Raw genomic sequence first — 23,840 nt, 5'->3', positions numbered from 1 at the left:
TATAAAAATCTAATCATCTTCTATCTTTTGTTATATTTTGTTATATGCCATATTCAATATGGCGCGCTTTCTGAAAATATATATAATATAATGTAAATATATATGTATCTATAAGTACATATAAATATATAGATAGAAATATATAAATATATATATAAAACACAAAAATATAAAAATATAAATTCTTACATGTATTATATAATAATTTATTCTAAGTTTCAAAGTATTAAATTTTAAATACATATACATGTATTGAAAAAAAATATAATATATATACATATATATATATTATATTTTTTTTCAATTAATTCTAATAAGATGAAACTTAAAAAAAAAAAAAAAAAAAAAAAAAAAAATTTAAATTCTTAAAAAACGAAATTTAATACTCAATTCATAATAAATAATAATAAATATAACATAAATATTGGTACATTTTAATAATAAAATAAATTAATATTAATTAATAATTTTTATGCTATAATATCAATGATTTATTTTTGTATATAAATTATGAATTACAAGTAATTATTTTTTTTCATAAATCCTCAATGAATATTAATTAAAATGATTCATTGCATCGTTTACTTTTTCCTTATTGTTGTATCATTATTTATCGCAGTAGCTTGCAGTTTTCCAATTCCAAGTTTTCCAGTTTTTAATAAAGCTCTAAAGAATCATTTTCAAGCGATACTTAATTTAATTCTTTTTCAAGTATACAGGTATGCATCGAATCGGTTATTCGTATCATTAATCGATTTCAATTACACAAGGATTCTAATAGTTGTGCAGGACATAGTTGTACAATGATTAAGTTCACCAAGCTGAAGGAGGCTTAACCGCGGAAATTCTGTGGAGCATGGCGAGAGCGCAGTCGCGCCGCTTATAGATTTTCCCCTTTGGTGACTTGGTACGTGTAATACCGACACAAAGTTCGGGGGTTGCATGGATGAGGTAAAAGGGATGGTTTGTGTCCGACGCGCAACGTCCATGGAAGGGAAAAGGAACTGCGCACACCCGGAGGTAGTGGAACAGGAGGACGAGGTGGAGGAAGAGTAGGAAAAAGAGGTAGAGTAGGAGTAGAAGGAGGATGTAGCGAGAGGACAGAAGCGACGGGCTAGGTCAACCGTCTACACTGTGAACTGCCCGATCGGGAATGAATAATCTCGCGCATAGGTGGTGCCCGATGTGAAGGATTTGGACATGTGACCAAGGGTGAGTGCATCATCGAGGTGCATCTTCGTGGTGCACTACTACTCGTATTTCGCGGTTAAACACGTGGTCTGGATTCTTCAATGCGTATTTCGAATGGTAAGTCTTTTTTCCTTTCATTCCTTCTCTATCTGTTCATTACACTTTCGTATGATGCCAGGAAATTTGTGATGTTCGTATGTTTCTTAAGAATCACATTGTACATCTTGTTATGTTCTAACATTTATAACACATTTCTTTAAACGATAAAAAAGTTGTTGAAGTTTTCAAAGATAAATTTTAATTTGAATGTTTGTTTCAAATATAAAATCTGTTAGAAGAATTAACTTTCTTCAAGAGGATATATTGTTAATTTTTAAATTTATTTTATTTTTATTTTAATTAAAATTATTTTAAGCGATGTTAAATATTAAATATTGTTTCATTGTAAAATTCGTGTTGATATTTGATTTTCGGGCGCGGTTCATGTTACATTGTTTTAGACTCTTCTGTAAAAAAAAATTTGTAATTAGAAAGTATGTGTAGAATAAATATATCTTTGCAAGATTTGTTTGAATTTAACGAAAATTATTTCTCACAATTTTATCATTGATGTTATTCATGTGTAAACTTTGGAATTTTAATTATATTGCCTGAAGTATCTAAATTTATCATAGTTTGATTCAAAATATTTAATTTATATTAATGTAATTTATATTATATACTTTTATCGATAAGGTTTTGAAAATTAATTAATTAATTTTTTAAATTTCAAAGTTGTTTATAAGAAATTAAAAACCTATGTTTCTATTTTGTACTAATATTTATTAGAAAACATATCATAAATATGTTATTAATGTATGTATAATTTCATATTTTATTATATTTTTAAACTAATTTTATATACACAATTATGATTATAAACGCGATAAATGTGAAATGAGATAAGTTCATTTGATAAGTTTGAGATAAGTTTCATATTTTTATCTAATATTTACATACTTCTTAAATATATTAATATTCTTATATTTTAAAAATATCGATTTGATGTATATAATTAATGCCTCTTCTCTCTCCATTACATTAGCGAAAAAAAAAATTAAGAAAAAGAAATTAAGATTAATTATTAATTTTTTAAATAAATAAATTAGAAAAAAAAAATAAATAATTGCTGAAAAATTTAATATTATTAAGTTATAATTGCAATGATTATAAAGAAAAATATAATTGATTATAAAAATCACAATATTCACATCTGCGATATTACGCGCGAAAAGAATTTGTAAATAATATATAAATAATATATCTATATCATGACAGATTAAATACGTTAAGATTATATTGTTCTAATAAATTACAAATAAATTTTAAGAAAATAAATTGAATTTCATTATTTATTGTAAATAAAGAATAGGATATTAAAAAAATGATGAAGTTTACATGTAGTTATTTTGAATTACAATTATTTTTTAAAGATTTTATATATAAAAAGAAAATTAATTTTATAAAGTCCCTCTATTTTCCTAATTTTTTAAAATTATATTTTGAATAATATATTTGTAAATGAATATGTAAGATATAAAACATTTTGTCTGCGCTTTTACTTATCGGATAATTTCAATACGAAATGTTGAGGTTACCATAGCAAGTACAAGGGGGGTGAATTGGGAAGTGGGCGTGAAGGTTGATTCATGCTGGTACGGTGTTCTATAGTACCTCTTTAGCTATATTTCGATAATAAGAAGCGATAACGTCAGTACTGCATTACGGCCAAATTCAGTATTATATCGATAGAAAAAGTTAAACTCATTTAATCTCAATTATTTTATTCTATTGATTATGTTACTGTTTATATAAAAATTTTATTTACTTTAAACAAAAAAATGTGAAAATATTTATCATATATACAAATCGTAAGTGAATAATTTAGTTTTTAAATAGTATTAATTAAGAAATATTAAATTATTTTGATTCATATTTCAAATAATTTTAAATAATACTATAAATAACATAGTACAAATCGCTGAACTTATTATTTAAAATATAAAGGATCAATTTAAGAATATTAAAAAGAAAAATGTTTAAAAATATATATAGATTTAAGAATTAGAATAAATAAAGTGTAATTATTAAATAATCATATTTATTCATGTTCAATCATCATAAAATTAAAAAAAATTAAAAAAAAATGAAAAGTATTGTGCTATATTTGTAAAAGTAATAATATATATATATAAATAATACATATATAAAATGATGATCTGTACAATAAATGTGTCCTCCATTTTTATTGTTTTGTTTATTTATTTTATCATGATCTTTTAATCTTATTACGTCAGTATCATTTTTTTTATTTTAATTCAGTGTATCATCATTAACTGCAAACTTGTATATATTTGTGAAAAAACTCCTTATGCAGTCGACAGTGGATAATTGAGAAAGATAAATTATCTTGTAACAGATATATTTTTATTATATTCATAAAAATATTACCAGTAGAAAGATGCAGACTATTCAATTAAATATTTAAATAAAATATTATATTACTTAAATTATTCCTTACATTAATTTATTATGCTCGAATAAAATTTTTCAACAAAATTTGATACATATAACATTGATAATCATATTTAAAAAATATTTGAGAATATATGAATCTTACGGTAAAGATATAAACAGTTATACGCATGTATAACGTTATCATGTATAATATTTTGTTTAACTTCGTATGCGTGCGTTAATTATTCAGAATATGTAATAAATGTATAATTTTTTACCAGATAAATACTTATATGTATATTTACGATTTATCTTCATTTTTCTGTTTAAAAAAATTTATTGATAAAAAAAATTTTTATATTAAATGCAATTTCGAACTTAATTTTTAATGTATGAATAAAAAAAATGAATAGAGGAAATATTCTCCAAATTCTACGATACGATTATATATATACTTTGATTGTCACGTAATGAAACGTAGAACTATAGGAACAATACAGACGTCTGTAACATTTATGTAACAGCAATTAAATGTGCAACAAAATGATAATAATTTGTCACAACAAAGATTAATAAAACTGTTTGAAAATCACAGATGAATATTCAAACCTACTAATCTATTTTCACCATGTAATTTGGCATGGTGCTCTCTTTCTCTTTCTCCCTTCGTTCTAGGGTAAACTGGGAATAGATTCTGGTTTCTAGAACGTCAATTGTATACTAGAAATAAGTCGCAGCACTTAAAATACTCGTGTTTGGGTGAAAATTATACGGGATGTATCAATGGTCTCGTAAATGTAAGTAAATTGAGATATAGTGAATTTTTTTTCTTTTTTTTCTTTTATGATCCTATTCGTTGTTAAAACATTACGTGCGAATATACAGAGTTATCAGTTGTAAAACAGTGCAATTTTTAGCGCGAGTTATGTGCTATAACGGAATTTAATGCACAATTTAATGTAACGATTAAGAAATACTTAAATATTTTTATATTATAAATTTATAATTATATTTTTAATTTAAATTAAAAATCTATAAGAAATTATTATTCTCCATTCTGATGATTTCTCGAATTCAAAAGATACATAGTATATTTTCATACATGATATAATTATCTAATTTAAATAATATTGTAATACAAACATGTATATATGTAAATAAGTATAGCCAGGAAGAAAAATAGTACTTATATATTAAGTGTAGTTCATCATACTTTTAAAGATATGTAATCAAACATGCGGGTATGTTAAAATAAAACTCGCAGAAATATAAAGGTATAGTAATGCAAAAGAGGTGAAATCTCTTAGTTTCCTGTAACATGTTTCGCTATTGAAACTCTTTGTTATTATATCCGGGATAATTAGAAAGGATTCAAATGTTTTGTTATTTAGGTTATATCGATAAAGCTATATTTGGACTATATATTTATTCATGTTTCAAATAATAAAATTGTATAATTTTCAAGATAAATGCTTCTTTCTTGTGTGTCTATATAATTCGTATTGTATTGTGCATTTCGTATTGTAATAATACATTCTTTTATACAATTAGTTACATAATTAAAAAATTATTGAATTAGTTAAGTAATTATTATTATCATTGTGATAAGAGAAAAATTTATTACGAGAATTTAATTTATAATTTTTAAAAAAAATTTATATATATATTAGATCAATTTTGATTTAAAAATATTTTTTAATGTAAAAAAATTGTTAGTACCGTTAAATTAGAAACGAAATTATAAAATAATATTTTTAATGTGTACATATCGTATTTATCTTATTTATCGCGTAATATGAATCGTAATATTATGTGGGTATTATATCGATGAAATCTATCAGATTTATGTAATTGGATGTTCACTCCAATTGAAAAAAAGTTATTAATAAGATATAATCGATATAAATACAAATAACGTAAGGATATAAAAACGTATATAATTATTTTTCATAAAAGAAATTAGTTCGGATTAACATAAATTGTTGTGAAATTTGTTTTCAATAACATATCTATAATTCATTATTATTCATAACTCAATAATAATCATTAATTGTTCATTTCACATTTATTAATAGAATTCAATTACATTAGAAAGAAATAGATTTACAATCTTATAAATAATAAAATGAATTACATGAAAGAACGATGAAGATTCAAATATAAAGAAGTTTAATGAAGCAAAAGAGATTCAAGAGATTTTGCAACTTTTGTAAGTAATTTAACGTTATACTTTCAATAATATTTTTTTGCTATATTTGTAGAAAAACGAATTTCTCTTTAACCTTTATAACGATACGTCATTACAAAGAATATTAATGAAATTGTATTCGAAACGAAATATTCCAATATTCAAAGTATACATTTGTATTTAAATATAATTGGATTATAATTATTCCATATATTTGAATTATAATTGTCAACAAAATAATGTTCTATTTTTGACATCTCTTGAAAAAAATTAATTTCTGATGAAAAATATATAAGTATACTAAAATTTTATAAGATATATTTTATCATTTTTTTTTTTTGGCACAGTTATTTATAAATAACATTAAAAAAAGAAACTTTAAATAGCAATTTTAATTTATTTAAATAAATTGCAAAATTTAAAATATTTGTTTATATTGTTATTCGAATACACTAGAAATAAAATTGAACAAAATAAAATAGATACTAATGATATTATTAATATTTATCACGTAACTATAGTTGTAATTACTAAAACGATATTGCATAGCATGATACTAGTAGCTTTCAGTTGCATATAGGTGATCGATAGATAAACATTTATTTCTATTCTATATACGTTATATTCTATATATATTTTCATCATAAGTAATTTTAAATTATATAGCATTAAAAAAAAAATGATAAAATGAGTTTTTCATCATTCATATGAATTATGTCGTAAGTAAATAAATCTTTTTATTGGTGTCTATATTTTCGTATTTTTATGAACACAAAGTTATAAATACACATATGAACCAATAAATTTCTATATATATCATGTATTATAATTAATCCTGATATGATAAAAATTATATATGGCATGGAAATTCAACGTTTGCAATGTTGCGTCAATGCAAACCGAGGATTTTAAGTATGTAGATATATCTATTATGATTGTAAGAAATTCGTTGTTTCATTTCATGTTTTAGTCGAGTGACTTTGTATTATTACCCATTAAAATTGTATAACTGAATATGATATATTTTATTTTTTTTTTGCAAGAGATAGCAGGTTATTAATATCTTTTTGCATCCATTTAATAAAATAGATATGACTTTTAAAAAGTATCGTCAAAAATGAAGCCTGTATATATTTTATAAAATCATTATAAAAAAAAAAACATTTATTCTTTTCGATGTAAGAAATGTTCGTTTTATATAAAGAGTAATCAACAAACGATATTTTTATGTTTTTATCTCGGTACAATATAGGTTTTATTTAATTATTATCTGATACGGGATATCAGTATCATATATACTTAAGTGTATACTATCTAGATAAATTATCTAAAGCGTTATAGTAACTTATCTGCAGTCTTCTTCGAAACTGTTGCAAAAAAATCATGATACATTTTAATTTTGAATTGAAATAGGATTCTCAATCTATTTCTTCATTTTCTAACAATTACGATATTAATTTTTTGCGTTATATTTTACACTTTCTTATAGGAAATATTTTATGATTTTTAATTCTCTTAATTAATAAACTGAAAGATTAACGAATCGTTCATAACTTCATTGGGATAGATACAAATTGAATATGACATAAGCATATGGTTGATGTATCGATCGTGCCACATATCAAACATTAAATGAAGTTAAATGAATATATGTTGTAAAGAAAATTTATTTCTTTTTTAGAAGATATAGAATATCGATCGATTAACATGTAATATGTACATGTGTCGACGAAAATTTATCTTTGACGATGTGAATTGAAATGAAAAATTGCATTATTAATATGAGATACTTTGTGTGTGCATCCTTTCCACAGACTTTATTTACTTCTTGATTATTCAGCACGTGTTAAAACTGATCGCGTGTTTAGTTTCTCCGATGTTTGCTATATTCTAAATATTAAGTATTCTAGAAGAGAATCGTTGCTTTAATATTATAACACACACACACACATATATATAATGTATGTGATAATTGTAAGAACAAATTTAAAATCATTGACATAAAAAATTATTCAAAATTATGAACATTTTTATTTTTTGTTATTATTAAATTAATTTTGCATAATCTTTGCGTTAAAAGTAACACATATATTATTTATCTACAAAAAGTAGTAACTTAAAAAATAATAATTTTACCTTTTGCTAAGAATAATATCAATATTTTATGAAACATATTACAATATTATTTCATTAGGAAAAGTAATACATTTCTACAAAAGATATTTATATGATAGATCATTCAAATATTATACTGTTTTCATGATAAACAATCGAAATATATTTCTTTACTTTAGTTTATTGCTAACTCTTTTTTTATCGTTATATACTATTATATGTTTTTCGTTTTAAAAGTTTTTGCAACATATTAATTTTCAGACAACTTATGACATGCTTATTTTCATAACAAAAACAATTTATTTTTTCTTCGTAAGTTAAAAAAAAAATATTCTATTTTCCGTGATATTTCTCGCTTTGTCATACGTTGCTTAATATCATTGCAATTTTTTTTCATTCATGAACGTGTAAAAATTCCTCAAATACAAAGTAGATATGTATTTGTAAATTGCGCTTTAGAACGTGTATAAAATGTAATATAAATGCACTGGAAATTCTTCGAATGTATATGTAGCAGCCACATTGTTACATGTTTTTCCCAAAGCAAATATAAGTTGCAGACAATTTTTTTTTCATGTTAAATCTACTTCTGTTCTATTTTACTCAAAAGATAGAAAAGGATAAAAAATTCGAGAGAACGAAAAACACAGAAAAAGAAAAAAAAAAAAAAATAAAAGCAAGAGCGGACAGAATAAAAATGCATTTTTGAATGATGAAATATTCATGTGCAATTTTCCTAGAATAAAATCTAATAATATTACACTAATATATTATTACGCTATTTTTGGCATTATATTATTGGTATATTATATATATTTATGATTGAAAAATTAGATAATCATATATTTTTTTATTTTAATGTATGCATATAGTTTATATACATACTTACATACAATAAGAAATGTAAAGAAAAATGTATAATCCTATAAGTAACAAGTGATACTTAAGAATCACTTATTACTTAAGTAACCTTCACCCTTATTGAATTTCACTTTACACATTAATATATCAGATTGTATAGACGTTTTTTTATTCAAATTGTAGTTTGCTCTGTAATATTTAAATGTATTAAATTATATATATTATTTTAAGTAAAATTATTTTAATTGATGTAGAAAGTAGTAAAAAACGATTAAATTAATTTTTTTTATTACTGTGATATCGTGCAAGTATCAAAGATAAATAAATGCTATGCCGTGAATGTCTTCTTTTATTCATGTTAAATACTCATATGCGTGTTATAAATTGTGTAAATAAATGAAAACCACAACAGCATGTACACATTACATCACCGATAAAACCAGATTTCCGTATATGATTTTTTTCTCGCTTTAAAGTGATCCGAATGGAAATGCTATAAAAGTGTAAAAAAAATTGTATCTATTTTCAACGATTTTCAACGAGAAAATTTGTAATAAAGCACGTATACAGATTTTTTGTATAATCATAATTTTTTATCTACATTTTTGCGTATAAAACAGAAAGAAGATAATAATAACTATAGTTTTAAATAAAGCGATATCGTATTGTGGAATGAAATTATTTTTCTTTGCAATCTATTTTTTTTAAATCCATATTTTAAATTTAAATTTTATGCGATAAAAATTTAAAAAAAATCTTGATTAAAAATAATAAAATATACGTAAAAATATACGTTAAAAAAAATAAGAATATAGTTCAATTAATGAATAAAGCATTATACACACACATATATATATATAAATAATAACTTTTAGATTTACATAAATACCGAACATAAATCAACATGTTATTATGAGGAAGTATTATATTTCATAGTTGTTATGAATGTAAATGAAGTATAAATTGAGCATTCAGGAAAAACTGCGGTTAATATTTACATACTGTTTATATGCATATACATAAATAATCACTTTATATAATTTGACTAAAAATATGACTAGTATTTAAACAAATATTCAATGATTTCTTAATCAATGGTTTTTTAATATAAATTATAGAAAAAAAAGATATTAGTGTAAGTGAAATTTAGTTATTGGAAGATATACGCATATGATATCCAGATAAGAAAAACGACAGATAATTTTAATGATTGATAGTGATTATAGTGATTAATACGATGAAATATTAACGAAGTATTCCGAATATTTTACACTTATTGATCGAACATTTTATATTACTTTGAAAATATTCGATTTTTTTATGTTTTTTCATCCTCCTTTCAGCGCAAATTGACAGTGAATACGAAATGATAATTAGTTAACGGCACATTAGTTATTTAAGTCATTGGCTCATATTACCTCTTCTTCTTTGAAAATTTGAAGGCGTGTATATGTAATTTTCATGTTCTTACTAAAGATAAAATGTATTTAGTTTAAAATGATAAAAGTATTCGAAATGGTGTGACAAGTTGAAGCACATTCACCTTCTTGTTTCAAATTTTTTTCAAAACAAATTTCCGCTTCTTTGAGAATTATTATGTTTGACTTTATTTATTATACATAAATAGAATCTAAATAAAATACTTAGCCTAATATAAAATTATAAATGAAAAGAAATTTTTATTTCTTACATGTACTTTTGTGGGTATAAAGTGGTGGAAACAAGAGATTAAATCTTTCAATTTCGATTCGATCGAGTGATCTTTTTCTTTTTTTTTTTTTTTTTTTGAAATAAATCACGCAGCATCAAGCAAAATCAGAAGAACTTTTTAAAAAGTGGTGTCGATCGATTCAACTTCCGAGTGACCCAAATATTGGTATTGTACCTGCCACGATATTGTATCGTAATTATGATTTCGTAATTTAAAAACATGGCAATTTAAAAATCACAAAATATTATAAATTTTCCAGTAGCTGAATGGACACGGTGGCTCGGGCAAGGCGCGACGCATGGATAGATAAAAATTTCTGACAAACAGGAAACGTGCGGCATGGGTCTGCCGCGTCTCTCCCTAAAGGGATATTTTTTCTACGTGCTATGCTCGTCTGGTCTGTTGCTGGTTATATTGAATCTAGTGCAGGACGAAATATGGCACCGCATGCGACCTCATCCTGGACGAACGCCACCCGTTCGCGTTTCCGACAACACGAAGGTAATTCGAAATTAATTTTTATAGCTCTTGATCAAACAGTGATATCGAGAGAGAGACGTCCCACTCAAATGCCAATTACAGTTAACCAGCGATAAACTCTTGAGCATTTCGTCTCGTTTTTAAAATAGTCTCAGGGATATTTTGGATTGTGAAGATTAAAAAGAAATTGTTGTATTTTTATAAAATATCGGAGACGCGTTGTGACTATGGATTATTTGGACAGCGGTCTAGAGTAGAAAAAAGAAGTACAATCCTAATAAGATGATTAAAAAGTCAATTTAAATATCGAATTTCGATCGCAGATCAAAGAAAATTGGCCTGCAAAATTGAAGAAACCGACAATGCAGATTCGAGAAAAAGTGAAGGAAAAGCTTCCATCCGAGGTATAGTTATCAAATTGCATTGTCGATAGATGACTGCAACATAGTATGAGCGTGAAACATAACCGAGACAACCTTTACATCGTTTTATTATTGAACATTTTTATAATATAATTATGGAACTTTTTAAACAACAATCTTACGAAGTACGATATTAAACATTAATCGAATCCATTTGAAGGAAAAAAAAGTTTCTACTTTTATTTTTGGCACATTGTTGTAATATATATAAAATTTTATGTTGTGATTTTTTCAAGATACGAAAGAATATTAAATGCATTGAAATACTGACACGAGGAATAGGTAAAATGTAATCTGATTTTATATGATTGGTTGGCAATAGTGGTACGTTATTAATAATCATTCATTTTTCAAGTATATAGAAAAAACCGGTTTTTCAAAAATAAATTCTCCAGAAAGAATAAACGAGTCGATAAATATCATTAAATCTATTTTTAGAATTTTTTTGTTTCATTGGTGATTCGTATCGTTAATGATTCAATTTTTTCATTTAATAAAGAATATTTAGTACAGGTGATTATTACCGACTTAATATACAAATATTATTAGTCAATAAAAGGATATTATTTTTTTGTCTCTTTTAAATTTAAAATATTACAATTTAAAACAATTAAAATACAACGATTTAAATGATTTATTATGTTTGGTTGTCTCTGTTGTTTCTAAAGGTACTGCTAATATTACTTAGTCCTTTAATTTTGCATAGTCCGTCTTGTTTCTTTAGTTATTATGTTTGCAAATTATTATTAGATAAGATACGTACATAATTATACGAAATTTTGCTTTTACGCTTATCATTAGATAGTATAAGAGCGTGAAAATTGTTTGTATTATTATAGCCATTTCACGAAGTAGGTAGAAAATTTCAAAGGTAATTCCAGAAACTGAAAACAAACACGAAAGTTTTGTATGTAAAAAAAAAATATATATATATATATATATTGATATTGAAGCTTATTTTTCAAGTTACGAACAATTTTGTACTAGATGATGCGAGAGAAGGATATGAAATGAGACAATAGTATTACATTATCTAATAACTATCGTTTCTTTCAAATCAAGTAAATACAACAAATTTGTGTATCGTGTATATAAGAAAAAAAGTGATTCCATTGATTATTTGAATTCTGAGTAATTAATGGTTAAATTGAACGAGGGTTGATAATAGAAAGCAATGATAATAGAAAATGGATTCTTTTGTTAAAAAGGTATTCAACTTAACTGGCACCACGACCTTATCACGAAACAGTTTAGAATCCTTGGATCCATCAAAGAGACCTTGGTACATGAAAGGAGGGAGCAGAAGGCCTTATCCTGCCATAAAATCTCATCGTACTGGTCGAAGATTGGCACGTTTGTGGCCCGACGAAGACGCTTATGACGATCGTGTTACTAATCAAGTGAGAGTTCAAAATATATTATTTAGATATACATAGATGAATAAAAAAATTACAGATATTTTTATATCATTATAATTATTTACATTAAATTATTCAATACACCTCAATCTGATTTAATTTCAATCTGTTGCAATAAAATATGTTCAATATTCTGAATAATTTTGCGTAAACATTAAACTCAAAGGCGATGATCTAAAACAATAATTTCTAATGTCAAAGTTCTTTGAAATTGCGTTATAATTTGCCGTTTGAAACGAACTGCCTAGTTACGACTTTGTTCTACAGCGTGGAAAACGAAAATAGGAGCAGGAACGTTGTACTCCACCTACCCCTTCGAATTGCACAGAGCCATGTACTTTGCAATTCACCCTTTCTTCTACAACACAATACAGTCTATTATACGCGTATATAGGCCAACGCTTTAAAGAAGCACCGTACACAATCACGAATTTTATACGATTATAATTTATATTTCTTTTCTTTTCTTCACTTTTGTTAACATTTCTCTGTAATAAATTTTTGCTCTGGTTATTTCTTTTAGAAATTTTCTAATATTTTTCTTAATGTTCAAAACACGTAATTATTTATTATCAAAGTGATTCATTACATTCGAGGCAATGAAATTAATTTTTTCGTATCAATTTTATAGTTAATGTACGTGCCCACCGATTATAACAAAACCAGTGGCGATCGTCCATTAAAGAAAATAATGGTTCCGCATGGTATGCCCGAGGCGAAAGTTGGCCCCGATATATTTCTTCAGCATCGATGTCCAGTCAATACATGTACAATCATCAGGGATAACGCCGAAGAGGCCGACTTAATTTTATTTCAAGACTATATAACGCACGTGGGAAGAAGATCTTCGAATCAAGTATGTAAAAATAATGTCAAATTGTTAACTCAGAAATTGCTCAGTTTTTTTTCTTCAAGCGTTAATTCTATGGTTGCATGATTTAATTTTAACTTAGACGTAAAAAAAAAAAAAAAAAAAAAAGGGTTGAATTTGACTTTTTATCGCGTTAAGTTCAGCTAACTTTAAGCTTTATGCAGAGTATTGATCGTGCCCGTCGCCACAATTTTTTAGACATTTCCGATAATTAAACAGACGTTAATCAAACGACGGATCCAGATAAAAATTACTACTTACTACTTTTGATCGAGAACAAGATTTAATATTAAAAATCATCGAGATTAATTATTAGTCTAGAATAAGAGAGAAATACATACATCTTAAATATTATCTATTCTAGATTCTAATTTAATTATTGCTTTCGATCATAAATTTGTTCAATTGGATAAAATTGATTCTTTTTTTTTTTACATAAATAAAAAATAAATTAATATTACGCTGTTATATATAAAATTTAATAATATACTTCGAATGAGACTGATCTACGATTTTCAGCAGGTGTGGATGCTGTATTTTTTAGAGTGCCCTTATCACACGCAGAGCGTGAAGAACGCTATCATCAATTGGACGGCAACTTATCGTCGTGACAGCGACATAGTCGCACCCTATGAAAGGTGGCAATATTACGACCCTAGTATTACGCAAATATCGCAGACTTTTAATTATGCAGCCAACAAAACTAAAAAGGTAATAACGTTCTCGTCTCACGCATTGATTTTCACGTAAATGTCTTCGTATTGCTTTGATCACAATTGTTAAACGTGTTCAATGCGGTTGATCAAAAAATCAAAGGAAGTTCGTTTTTTAGAGGAAAATTTTCAACTCTTTCTCATCTCCCACATTTTTTTCAAACGTTACAACAATGTCCTCCATGACGCATTTTGAACGACGCGTTGAAATATCCTTTCTGACAAAGAAATTGATATTTTGATATCCTGGAAGATAATTACACGTAAATTGTTTGATCTAGGTAGCCTGGTTCGTTTCCAATTGCCATCCTCGGAATCAACGTATGCATTACGCCAGAGAATTGTCGAAATACATTCAAGTTGACATTTATGGGACCTGCGGTAGTTTAAGATGTCCACGTTCGCAGTCTCAAGCGTGTTTCGATATGCTCGACGAGGACTACAAGTTTTATCTCGCGTTCGAGAATTCGAATTGCAAAGACTACATCACGGAAAAGTTCTTCGTCAATGGTCTTGGGTATGATACGTTTCACTTAATATGCCGTTATTGCACACGCGCGCAGCTTGGAATTGCTGATACGAATAATAATTTAACGATTTTTAAAGAAACGCGATATCATCTTTTATGAAATATGTATGTGAATGTATACGCGAGGTTTTAAAGCACCACTTAAAAATTTCGCTGGGTTGTTGCCATAATTGCCAAAGTGTGCTTCACGCTTGATTGTTACCTACACCCTTATTTAGTGCACTTTGGTATATGTAGAGGTTCTCAAGATTCCCTCCTGCCCTATTCTCTCTTAAAGTGTTGTTTTCGTTGAGATTTTTGGAATAAGAATAACTGTTGCCAAAACTTCAAGTATCCGTCCGATCTTTGGAACATCGAAAATAATATTTTCTCATTATCTACGAACATTTTTTTACGAACAACTTAAATGTTTTTTACATTAAAATCCCCAGATACCTTAAAGTTATTTACTTAAAGCAATTATCTTAGCAATTGTCACATTTTTTTTATCGGAACAATATTTCGGAATACAAAAAAAGTTTATACGCTCTTCATTGTTTTCAAAGTAATTGGACGCGTTAATGTAAAGTAAAAAAAAAAAAAAAAAAATACTACATGCTCCATTTTATAATTTTGCAATTTTCCAAAATTTTAACATTTCATAATTATTTTCATTATTATCGGAACGTAACGAATGTCTATTTTTCTTATTTAGACACAACGTTCTGCCAATTGTAATGGGTGCGCATCCAACGGACTACGCTCGAAGCGCGCCATACCGCTCTTACATCCACGTGGACGAGTTCGAATCACCGAAAGAGCTCGCCGAGTATCTTCATCGTTTGGATCGAGACGACGAACTGTATAATTCGTACTTTCGCTGGAAAGGTACCGGCGAGTTTATCAACACGTACTTTTGGTGTCGCGTGTGCGCCATGTTGCACGACGATCGGCCGCCGAAATTTTACAAGGACGTGAACGATTGGTGGAGAGGCGATGGGATATGCACGACTACTTCCTGGCGCGAACACGATTCGGTTCGCGCGGGAAATTTAAAAAATACTTGAAAAATTTTCTGCCTAGGTTTTTATCAATTAATGAATGAACGATGAGCGGAGAGGCAGAGCGTGATGTACACGATTCGGTTTGCGCGGGAAATTTGAAAAATAGTTTCAAAATTTTCTGCATAACTTGATTAAACACGCGATTGAAGGGACGCGGTGCGTCTGAATTTATATGTACATTTTAGGATAGAATCCTAGTTTGAACTTCCAAGAGGAAAGTTTTTATCGATACGGAATAGAACAATTTGTTCTGTTGTTTCTTTTTCCTTTCTCGTTTAACTTGCAATTCGATTTGGAAGAAAAAAAATTAATCCACGGATTCTTTTGGAATCCAGAAACAATACCGAGACGTTCGAGTCGACGAATGTCTGGGTAGTCTAATAAAATTGATGAAAAGACTGCCTATTACGAATTTGACGAAACCGAGAGTTAGGTGTATTCGAATTTGTATTTTTCGATGAACAGCACACAGACTTTTACACTCATCAATCCGATTTTTACGGCGATCAAATCAAATATTGATCTTCTTTCTTCGGCAGTGAATAATTGTTGTCTTGACTCTGGTCAATTATTCGAGATTAATTCTTCGCTTTGCGAAACGAAGATGAAAATCCTTTTTCTTTGAAACATTTTTCACAATTCACACATTGTTACATTGATATCAAACATTCAGATGAATAATTTAAATTCATTTTGAAAATTGTTCTTCAATTATATCGATTATCGAAAAATTAGTTACGCACAAATTGCTTGTAACAAATTTTTATAACGTTCCTTCATCAGAGATCAAATGCACGTAGGATTTTTGTGTGTTTTCAAGAATTTGCCATTCGAATTAAACGTTTGTGAAACGTTATTTTCATATAAATTATATTATAACGTGATAATTTAATGAGACAGTATTTTATACGATGATAAATTATAAAAATTGATGTAGTTAGCATGGAATTTAAAAATGCATTTAAAAATGCTGATACAATGCCTACAATGTTCTGGGTATAAATGAAAAAGTTGATGAAGTAAAAAAAAAATCGTAGTATTCTAAATTAATTTAATCTTCGTAGAAAAACAACAATTATGGGAATTGCGCAAAATTTATATTTTTGTTCTTTTTTTTTATATTTCTTTTTAAACGTAAATTAATTAATAATAAAATTATTATTAGGGATAATTTCAAATTCAAAAATCAAAAATGATTTATATTTTTTAGTAATTCATGTTTTAGAAGCACATTAGATTACTGTTACGCTTGTCATATTAAAAAAAAAAAATAAGTGCTTTTGTTCTGTACAATGATATAAAAATTTAATAACACGCATATTGATATCATTTTTAATGTTCCTGATAACAATATGAACGTTATATTTGTTCGATATTCAAATAGAAATCCATATGGACGTCTGTTCACGTTTATTGAATATTTATCAGTATTCAGATAACATATTCCTGTGGGTTCGAATTCGAGTTATTTTTAATATAAATATTTTGAATTGAAATGTTTATCAAAAAATTTTTTATCCTTAAAAATATTACGCGTAACATTTTATGAGTAATAAGCATAACAATAATTTCTTATTGTTTTTATGCAAGGAAATTTATCTCAAATTTGTATCAATCAAATTTGAAGATTTACAATTGCACGACACAGAATAAAAGTAAATTATTGGACATTTTTTACTTAAAATCGTTAATTAAGCATTTTTTTTTATAATATCAAAATACATCCCAAAGCAATTTTTATCATAGCACAATTTTTTTATATCAAAAAAATCGACATTCGAAACTTTTATTTCCGTATCTTGTATATTAAACTATGTACATTTCTATGAACTAGACGATATGATCGAAAATAAGTATCGAAAGAAATTATCTTTAGATTAAGTATTTAAAGGTGTGATGTTTACTGATTTTAATTGTTGATAGATACCAATAGAACGTATGGATTCACTAAATTTAACATACTACGACTAGAATAATAAATTTACCGGAATTTTCTCAAACTTTAAAGCGTAACAGCAATCATACGAAGAAATAGCTTTCAAAGTTTTGGGACTATTCGTAAAGAGTGGAATTGACAAATGTAGAATGTGTAAGGAAACATTTGCTGGACTCTTTATATAACTATTTACATTATGGAATTTACTAGATTCGAACTTACACGGGCAAATATAGAATCGTATAAATCGATGTTCGATCTAATCGATCATTTAGCACTAAGATCTTAGCTATACATGGCGAAATTTTTTTTTTTACCTTTTCTTTTTTTTTTTTCTGGAAAACATTTTTTAGAATCACACCACTGGACGATAAATGGTCGCACTTAGTAGAAAGTAGACATAAGTCAAAATTTATATTTCTTAATTTATTAAATTACCGCAGAATTTTGTTACCTCTTATTAGTTAAATTCTTGTTTCTGGTAAATGTCAATTTTGACACGTGTGCATTTAAATAGAAATACTTGAATAATAGATTTTAAATTTTGCATGCATCATTCCTTTTTGTCCAATGGCTGATTTCTAAGGAGTGTTTAAAAAAAATTCGATGATCAATCCTACTCAGAAATCTATAATTATGTCACGTTTTATAAAGATCGTCTTGTTCATATCGATCCATCGTTCGAGTCACTCGAGAAAAAGAAATAAGTGTTGAAATCCTTTTTGTTAAAACTCATATACTGTAATATACGCTGTTACTCATGTTCGAGATCGCAAATCCTATTAGATATTAATAACAAGTGACACTTAGTAACAGGTGATTATTGTTCAACATTGCCAATCACTATCGTAGGTGATGATCATTTTTAGGCAAATGATCTTCTTTTTCACGAAGATCTTTCACGTTACATCGATGTATATTCAAATACATGCATTGTAAATGTACAGTCGTTACTTGTAAAATATTCCATCGAGTCGAGTATGCGAGATTTTTGCAAGATCTAGTCAAGTGTGACCTTACTAAAAAAAAGAAAAAAAAAAAAGAAAAAAAAAAGAGGCAAAAGAAAAACATTTTCGAATCATTCTCATTACTGCGTACGCAACATGTACCTGTTCAAATGGATTCCTAGTATAAGTTAATTTCAATTTAATTAAATATAATTAATTTACGTAGGTATTTAAATAATTATTCATCGAGCGAATCGTTGCGTCTATTGTTCGTTAATTATTTATAATATTTTTTTGGAGCAGATGGATTATTTATGGATTGTTTATATCGATTTTTTTTTTCGAAATTGTTAATCTCGCATAATTTCTGAAATATTATTCTAAATTTTCTTACAAATATTTCGTATATCGTTAAATTTTTATAAAATGCACATTTTATCATTATCATAATTTCCAAATCATTTTATATTTTATTAATGTATTTAATAACTTTCTTCCAATTATAGTTCTCGAATACTTTGTTTCAGATTGTAGCATTCGAATATTTTCAAGATTCGCAAATAAATTATTAATTGTTACATTGTTTCATCTACGAAAAAAATGAAAAATACATTATTTCTTATTAATTTTTAAAGGAAACATTTCTTATAACACGTAAATTATTTAAAGATAAAATATCATTTGGTTAAGCTTTACAGAACAAAGTAAAAAAATAAATTTAAAAATAAATTGGAGTTATATCCAAATAACTTTATAATATTAGATTTTACAAAAACAATCTTGTTCATTATAAGTCAATTTTTGCATCAATGTAATCACGAAATTACTTTTTATTTAATTCTCTATCGAAAACATATCAATCGATCAATTAGTAACGATTATTGTTTTAAAATTCGATATTATGGTGAATTACTAATCAATAAAAAATTAACACTCGTCATTGTACAATTACGAAGAGGTACATATTGTGCTAGGAAATCATATTTTCCTTCCATTTCTATAATAAATATTAATTACAAAAAATATTGGATTATGTCAGATAAAGATTTCAATTTTATATTTATACATCTGTTCATCATTTGCATTATAACCTTCTTTATCTGTAATGTAATTTTTAAATTTAAATACTTCTTCAATCTTGTTTCGTAAAATTGGAAATTGTATCAATATCAGTACAATGATAAAAAAAAAAAAAAATCACGATGAAACGTTGTTGAAAAGTATTCGTACACATCGAACATATAATTGTGAAAAAAGTTGCAATCAAAAGTACTTACAATGATAACAAAAAAAATGATAGGAAATTAGATAAAAAAAAAAAAATCATTAAAATTTTCATTTACGAGATCATGGTTTGACTCTTCTTTGTTCTTTTATCCATTCTTCTGTTTACGTTCACAAATCGATGCTCATACTAAATACTTGTAAACTAAGAAATAACTATAAGTTTTCAAAATGAAGGAGAATTTAGCGGAGAGTGAGGAAGAAAGAAACTTTATTCGTAAAAAACTAGCATAGCTCAAAAAAATCACATACGTAGCTCAAAGATAAAAGACACATTCGGGTGTTTTTAGTTCAAAGTGTTCTCTCGTTAGGTCGAAGTGAAAAAAAAAAAAGGAAAAACCAAAATACGATAAATAGGTTAATATAACATAATTTATGAAATGTTGCACTTATGAAATGCACGCGCATAAAACTATTATACAAGCGGTTTACTTTATCGTGGATTCGACCACACAGCTTCTAATCGGTTCCTATGTAATTATCGAATCTTTCAAAAGTACGCACAAGCAAGTTAGTTAAACTTACTTAAGTACGTACTTAAGTACTTCGATCGACAATTGATTGATAACCATATAGAAAAAGTCGATCGATCCATGTTGCAATTATGCGAGAGATCATATCATCAAGAAATACACGGTGTGCGCATATGTGTGATCTAGAGATATTTTTATTCGAACATTTTTTTATTTAAAAAAAAAAAAATTTAGCAAATTCGGTTAGAAATGAAATTAAGGAACGCGTTATTCGTAATGTTGTAAAGCGTGTTGAAAGTGACGACGAATCTGTGTCGTATCATTGTTTGACAATGTTCGAGAGTGAAAAGCGTTTTTTTATGAAAAACGCGAAGCGAAATATTTTCTAGGAAATTTTAATTCGATTACGAATAATAAAATATTCATATATATATATATATATATATATACATACATATATATTCTCGCTGTACAGGTAATTTCGCTTTGTCGTTGATATTGTATCGTGTATATTTTAAAGGTAAATCACTTTTGGCGAATAATAATGATTTAAATCAATTTTGATTTTGATACTTGAGATTAAAGTCAAGGTGATCAATTCAATTATCTAATTCTTTTATTAATATTTATTAATATCGGTTATTATTATTGATTTCGAATTCATTTAAATATATTAAGTAATACTTATTAAATAAATTTCATGGAATGCGAATTTTATATAAATCATCATCTCCAAATTATAATAATAATAATTACGTGGGATTCGATAGAAAAGATCTTTTTTTTTTTTTTTTTTTTTGATTTTGAAAAATTTTAACGAGTAAAAAAAATTAATAATACGTGTTAGAAAATTAAGAAAATTTGTATGTTAAATAGAGAATTCTAAACTTTGAAAATTGTGATACGTAGTGTCTCTCGATTCATTTACTAATTATTGGTGCTGTACACAAATTGGTGCTGATGTATACCATATAAGAGATACAACAAAGATTGATCACATTTGACTCTAATTGAAGAAAATGTCTTAATTTCAAATATGTATTTTTTCTTTAAATTTGTAAAACAAATTATTTAAATTTACGATATAACGAGCACGATAGCGAAGCGTATAAAAGAAGGAAATGCGCGAGCTGCCTTACTAACGTAACAATGAATGGAAAACAACACTGATAACGCTATTGTATTAGATTGGTGCACATTAAACATTATTTCTTTTATCGAGATTCATTTTTATTGAGAGCATATTAAGAAAGAGAAGGAGAAAAATTTAACATAAAACAAACACGTACACATTGAACATTAAGAAGAACACAAGAATTAAATATCTTTATCGTGAGTCGACAACGGTATCATTTACTATGTTAGGAATTAAGTGTTTTCAAAGTGATCGCACATTATGAGACTAGATAGCGTCATAATTTGTAAATAGTAATTTATATAGTTAGAATAAAGTGCTAACTATAAAGAAGAGTCCATCAGTCCATGTGACATTCAATGATATACTGATACTTGAAATTTGTAGACGAAATTGCAGAGTACCTTACGAACATGGTACTCCTTCAATTTTTCCCTAACGGAAACCTTAGCGTGCCACGACTAATAAGTACTATACAATCATTATAGCGAAGATTAAATAAGATAATGATATTTTTTATTTTATTGTTAATTCTTATTATTAACTGTTTCGATTATTACTATTTTTTTTTATATAAAAATTCGTTTTAACTTTCTTTGATAAAAATTGATAAAAATATAATATAAAATGTTTCATATTGTTTTGTATAATATGAAATGGAATTACACTTAATTTTTGTATAGTCTGTGTTATTTAATTACAATTCCAATGCAATTATCTTATTGATCTTATTGTTGTTTTTTTTTTTTTTTGAAATATTACGTTTGTTAAAAATATGAGTCAATCAACTGCTTTCGAGAGTTATTTTAATTTTACAATTCGATGAATCTATTTGTTTCAATACCATTGCGAAATGTATTATTATGCGTATTTATATTTATGTACATTCCTGAAATTGTGGGAATAAAAACGAAGGCTATTCTTACTTTTAAAATATCCTTGTTTCCTTGTTTTATTACTTATATATAAACGACTTCTAAAAAAAAAAAAAAAAAAAAATAAAGACTTGAAATATTAAATTTCTTATAAACTAGATCGTTGTATTATAACAAAATAAAAATTGGATATCGAGAATGATATTTCAACATAAAAGATATTTTTTTTTTTTCATTACAATATTAACTTCATATCTCGATCATCGGTAATTAAACGGTAATAATAGAAAATAAATGTCAGGAATATATCGAACAATATCGAGTTCTATATTTACGATCCTCCTCTGACGATATTTCAGATTTTCCAGAAAACGCAAGTGCCCTTTTTCCTCTTTGTTTTGCCACTTTACACTCAATAAACCCTGATAGGCTCCATCCTGCGGCTCAATCTGCACGGATGATCGCCTTTTCAACTACACCTCACAGAGCATGTGACCTCTTTATCCCTTTGTTTTTCTCTCACTTACCCCGTCACCACGTCCCTCTGCTTTTTCTCACGTACGAGGGTCCTTTGTTAACCTTATTGTTCCCAACAATATCTTTCATTCTCTCTCTCTCTCTCTCTCTCTCAATTTTAATATTCATTATAACATTTGAATTTCGATATATAGTGTTGTGAAGTGTTAACACTGTAATTGACTCAGTGGATATTTTTATTGAATCGATATTTTATTTAATCGAATGTACCTTGTTCAGGTTGGTCTGCAGTCAACGAATAAGTAAGTGGTACAGGTCAACGAATGTAGTCGAGCGTAAATAGGAGTTCAACCAAATGCTTGCGTGCTTGCACGTGCACTTTGAGATATACATTTGAAATATAATTATAGTTCTTGTCGAAGGAAACGTGAAATAAAAATTAAATATTTATTTCATACATGGTTATTTTAAAATATCGATTCGTAAGTTACAGAAATCGCTTTCCAATTAATAATTTCTTCCCTGATATTTGTTTCAAATTTAAATATTTATCTCGAATTATGTTATTGAAAATTGAATAACGTTTCATTTGCCCTGAGAATATTAAATGAATTATAATATTATAATTTTGACACTTTTGTGGATAAATCATTTATATCCATAATATTTCAAGTA

The 23,840-nt window shown here is 26.6% G+C and overlaps 1 protein-coding gene across 3 annotated transcripts; it reads left to right on the top strand.

The window, feature by feature from the left end:
• Positions 1–1,076: 1,076 nt before the first annotated feature.
• On the top strand, positions 1,077–22,747 carry FucTA (glycoprotein 3-alpha-L-fucosyltransferase A). 3 transcript variants are annotated; one of them, XM_012487920.3, is made up of 8 exons: positions 1,077–1,308; positions 10,822–11,063; positions 11,366–11,446; positions 12,673–12,864; positions 13,514–13,738; positions 14,273–14,464; positions 14,748–14,983; positions 15,690–22,747. In XM_012487920.3, exons 2-8 carry the CDS (start codon positions 10,902–10,904, stop codon positions 16,039–16,041), a joined length of 1,440 nt encoding a protein of 479 aa, XP_012343374.2. In that variant the 5' UTR covers positions 1,077–1,308; positions 10,822–10,901; the 3' UTR covers positions 16,042–22,747. The 3 variants fall into 3 exon arrangements, with proteins under 3 accessions (XP_012343374.2, XP_031773072.2, XP_003694587.2); XM_031917212.2 differs by lacking the exon at positions 11,366–11,446 and having other exon boundaries at positions 14,276–14,464; XM_003694539.4 differs by lacking the exon at positions 11,366–11,446.
• Positions 22,748–23,840: the final 1,093 nt, after the last annotated feature.

This window comes from Apis florea, unplaced genomic scaffold (genome assembly GCF_048593485.1).
Source record: "Apis florea isolate Af1SG1 unplaced genomic scaffold, ASM4859348v1 contig_2293_pilon, whole genome shotgun sequence".
NCBI classification, from domain to species: Eukaryota; Metazoa; Arthropoda; class Insecta; order Hymenoptera; family Apidae; genus Apis; species Apis florea.
The sequence above is the reverse complement of the archived record's forward strand: the minus strand, read 5'-3'. Positions and strand labels throughout refer to the sequence as shown.

Coding starts and splice junctions, on each gene's coding strand:
- FucTA (XM_012487920.3), top strand. CDS start 10,902: ATGGGTCTGCCGCGTCTCTCCCTAAAGGGATATTTTTTCTACGTGCTA. Junction 12,865..13,513: donor ACGATCGTGTTACTAATCAA/GTGAGAGTTCAA, acceptor TCAATTTTATAG/TTAATGTACGTGCCCACCGA. Junction 13,739..14,272: donor GAAGAAGATCTTCGAATCAA/GTATGTAAAAAT, acceptor TACGATTTTCAG/CAGGTGTGGATGCTGTATTT.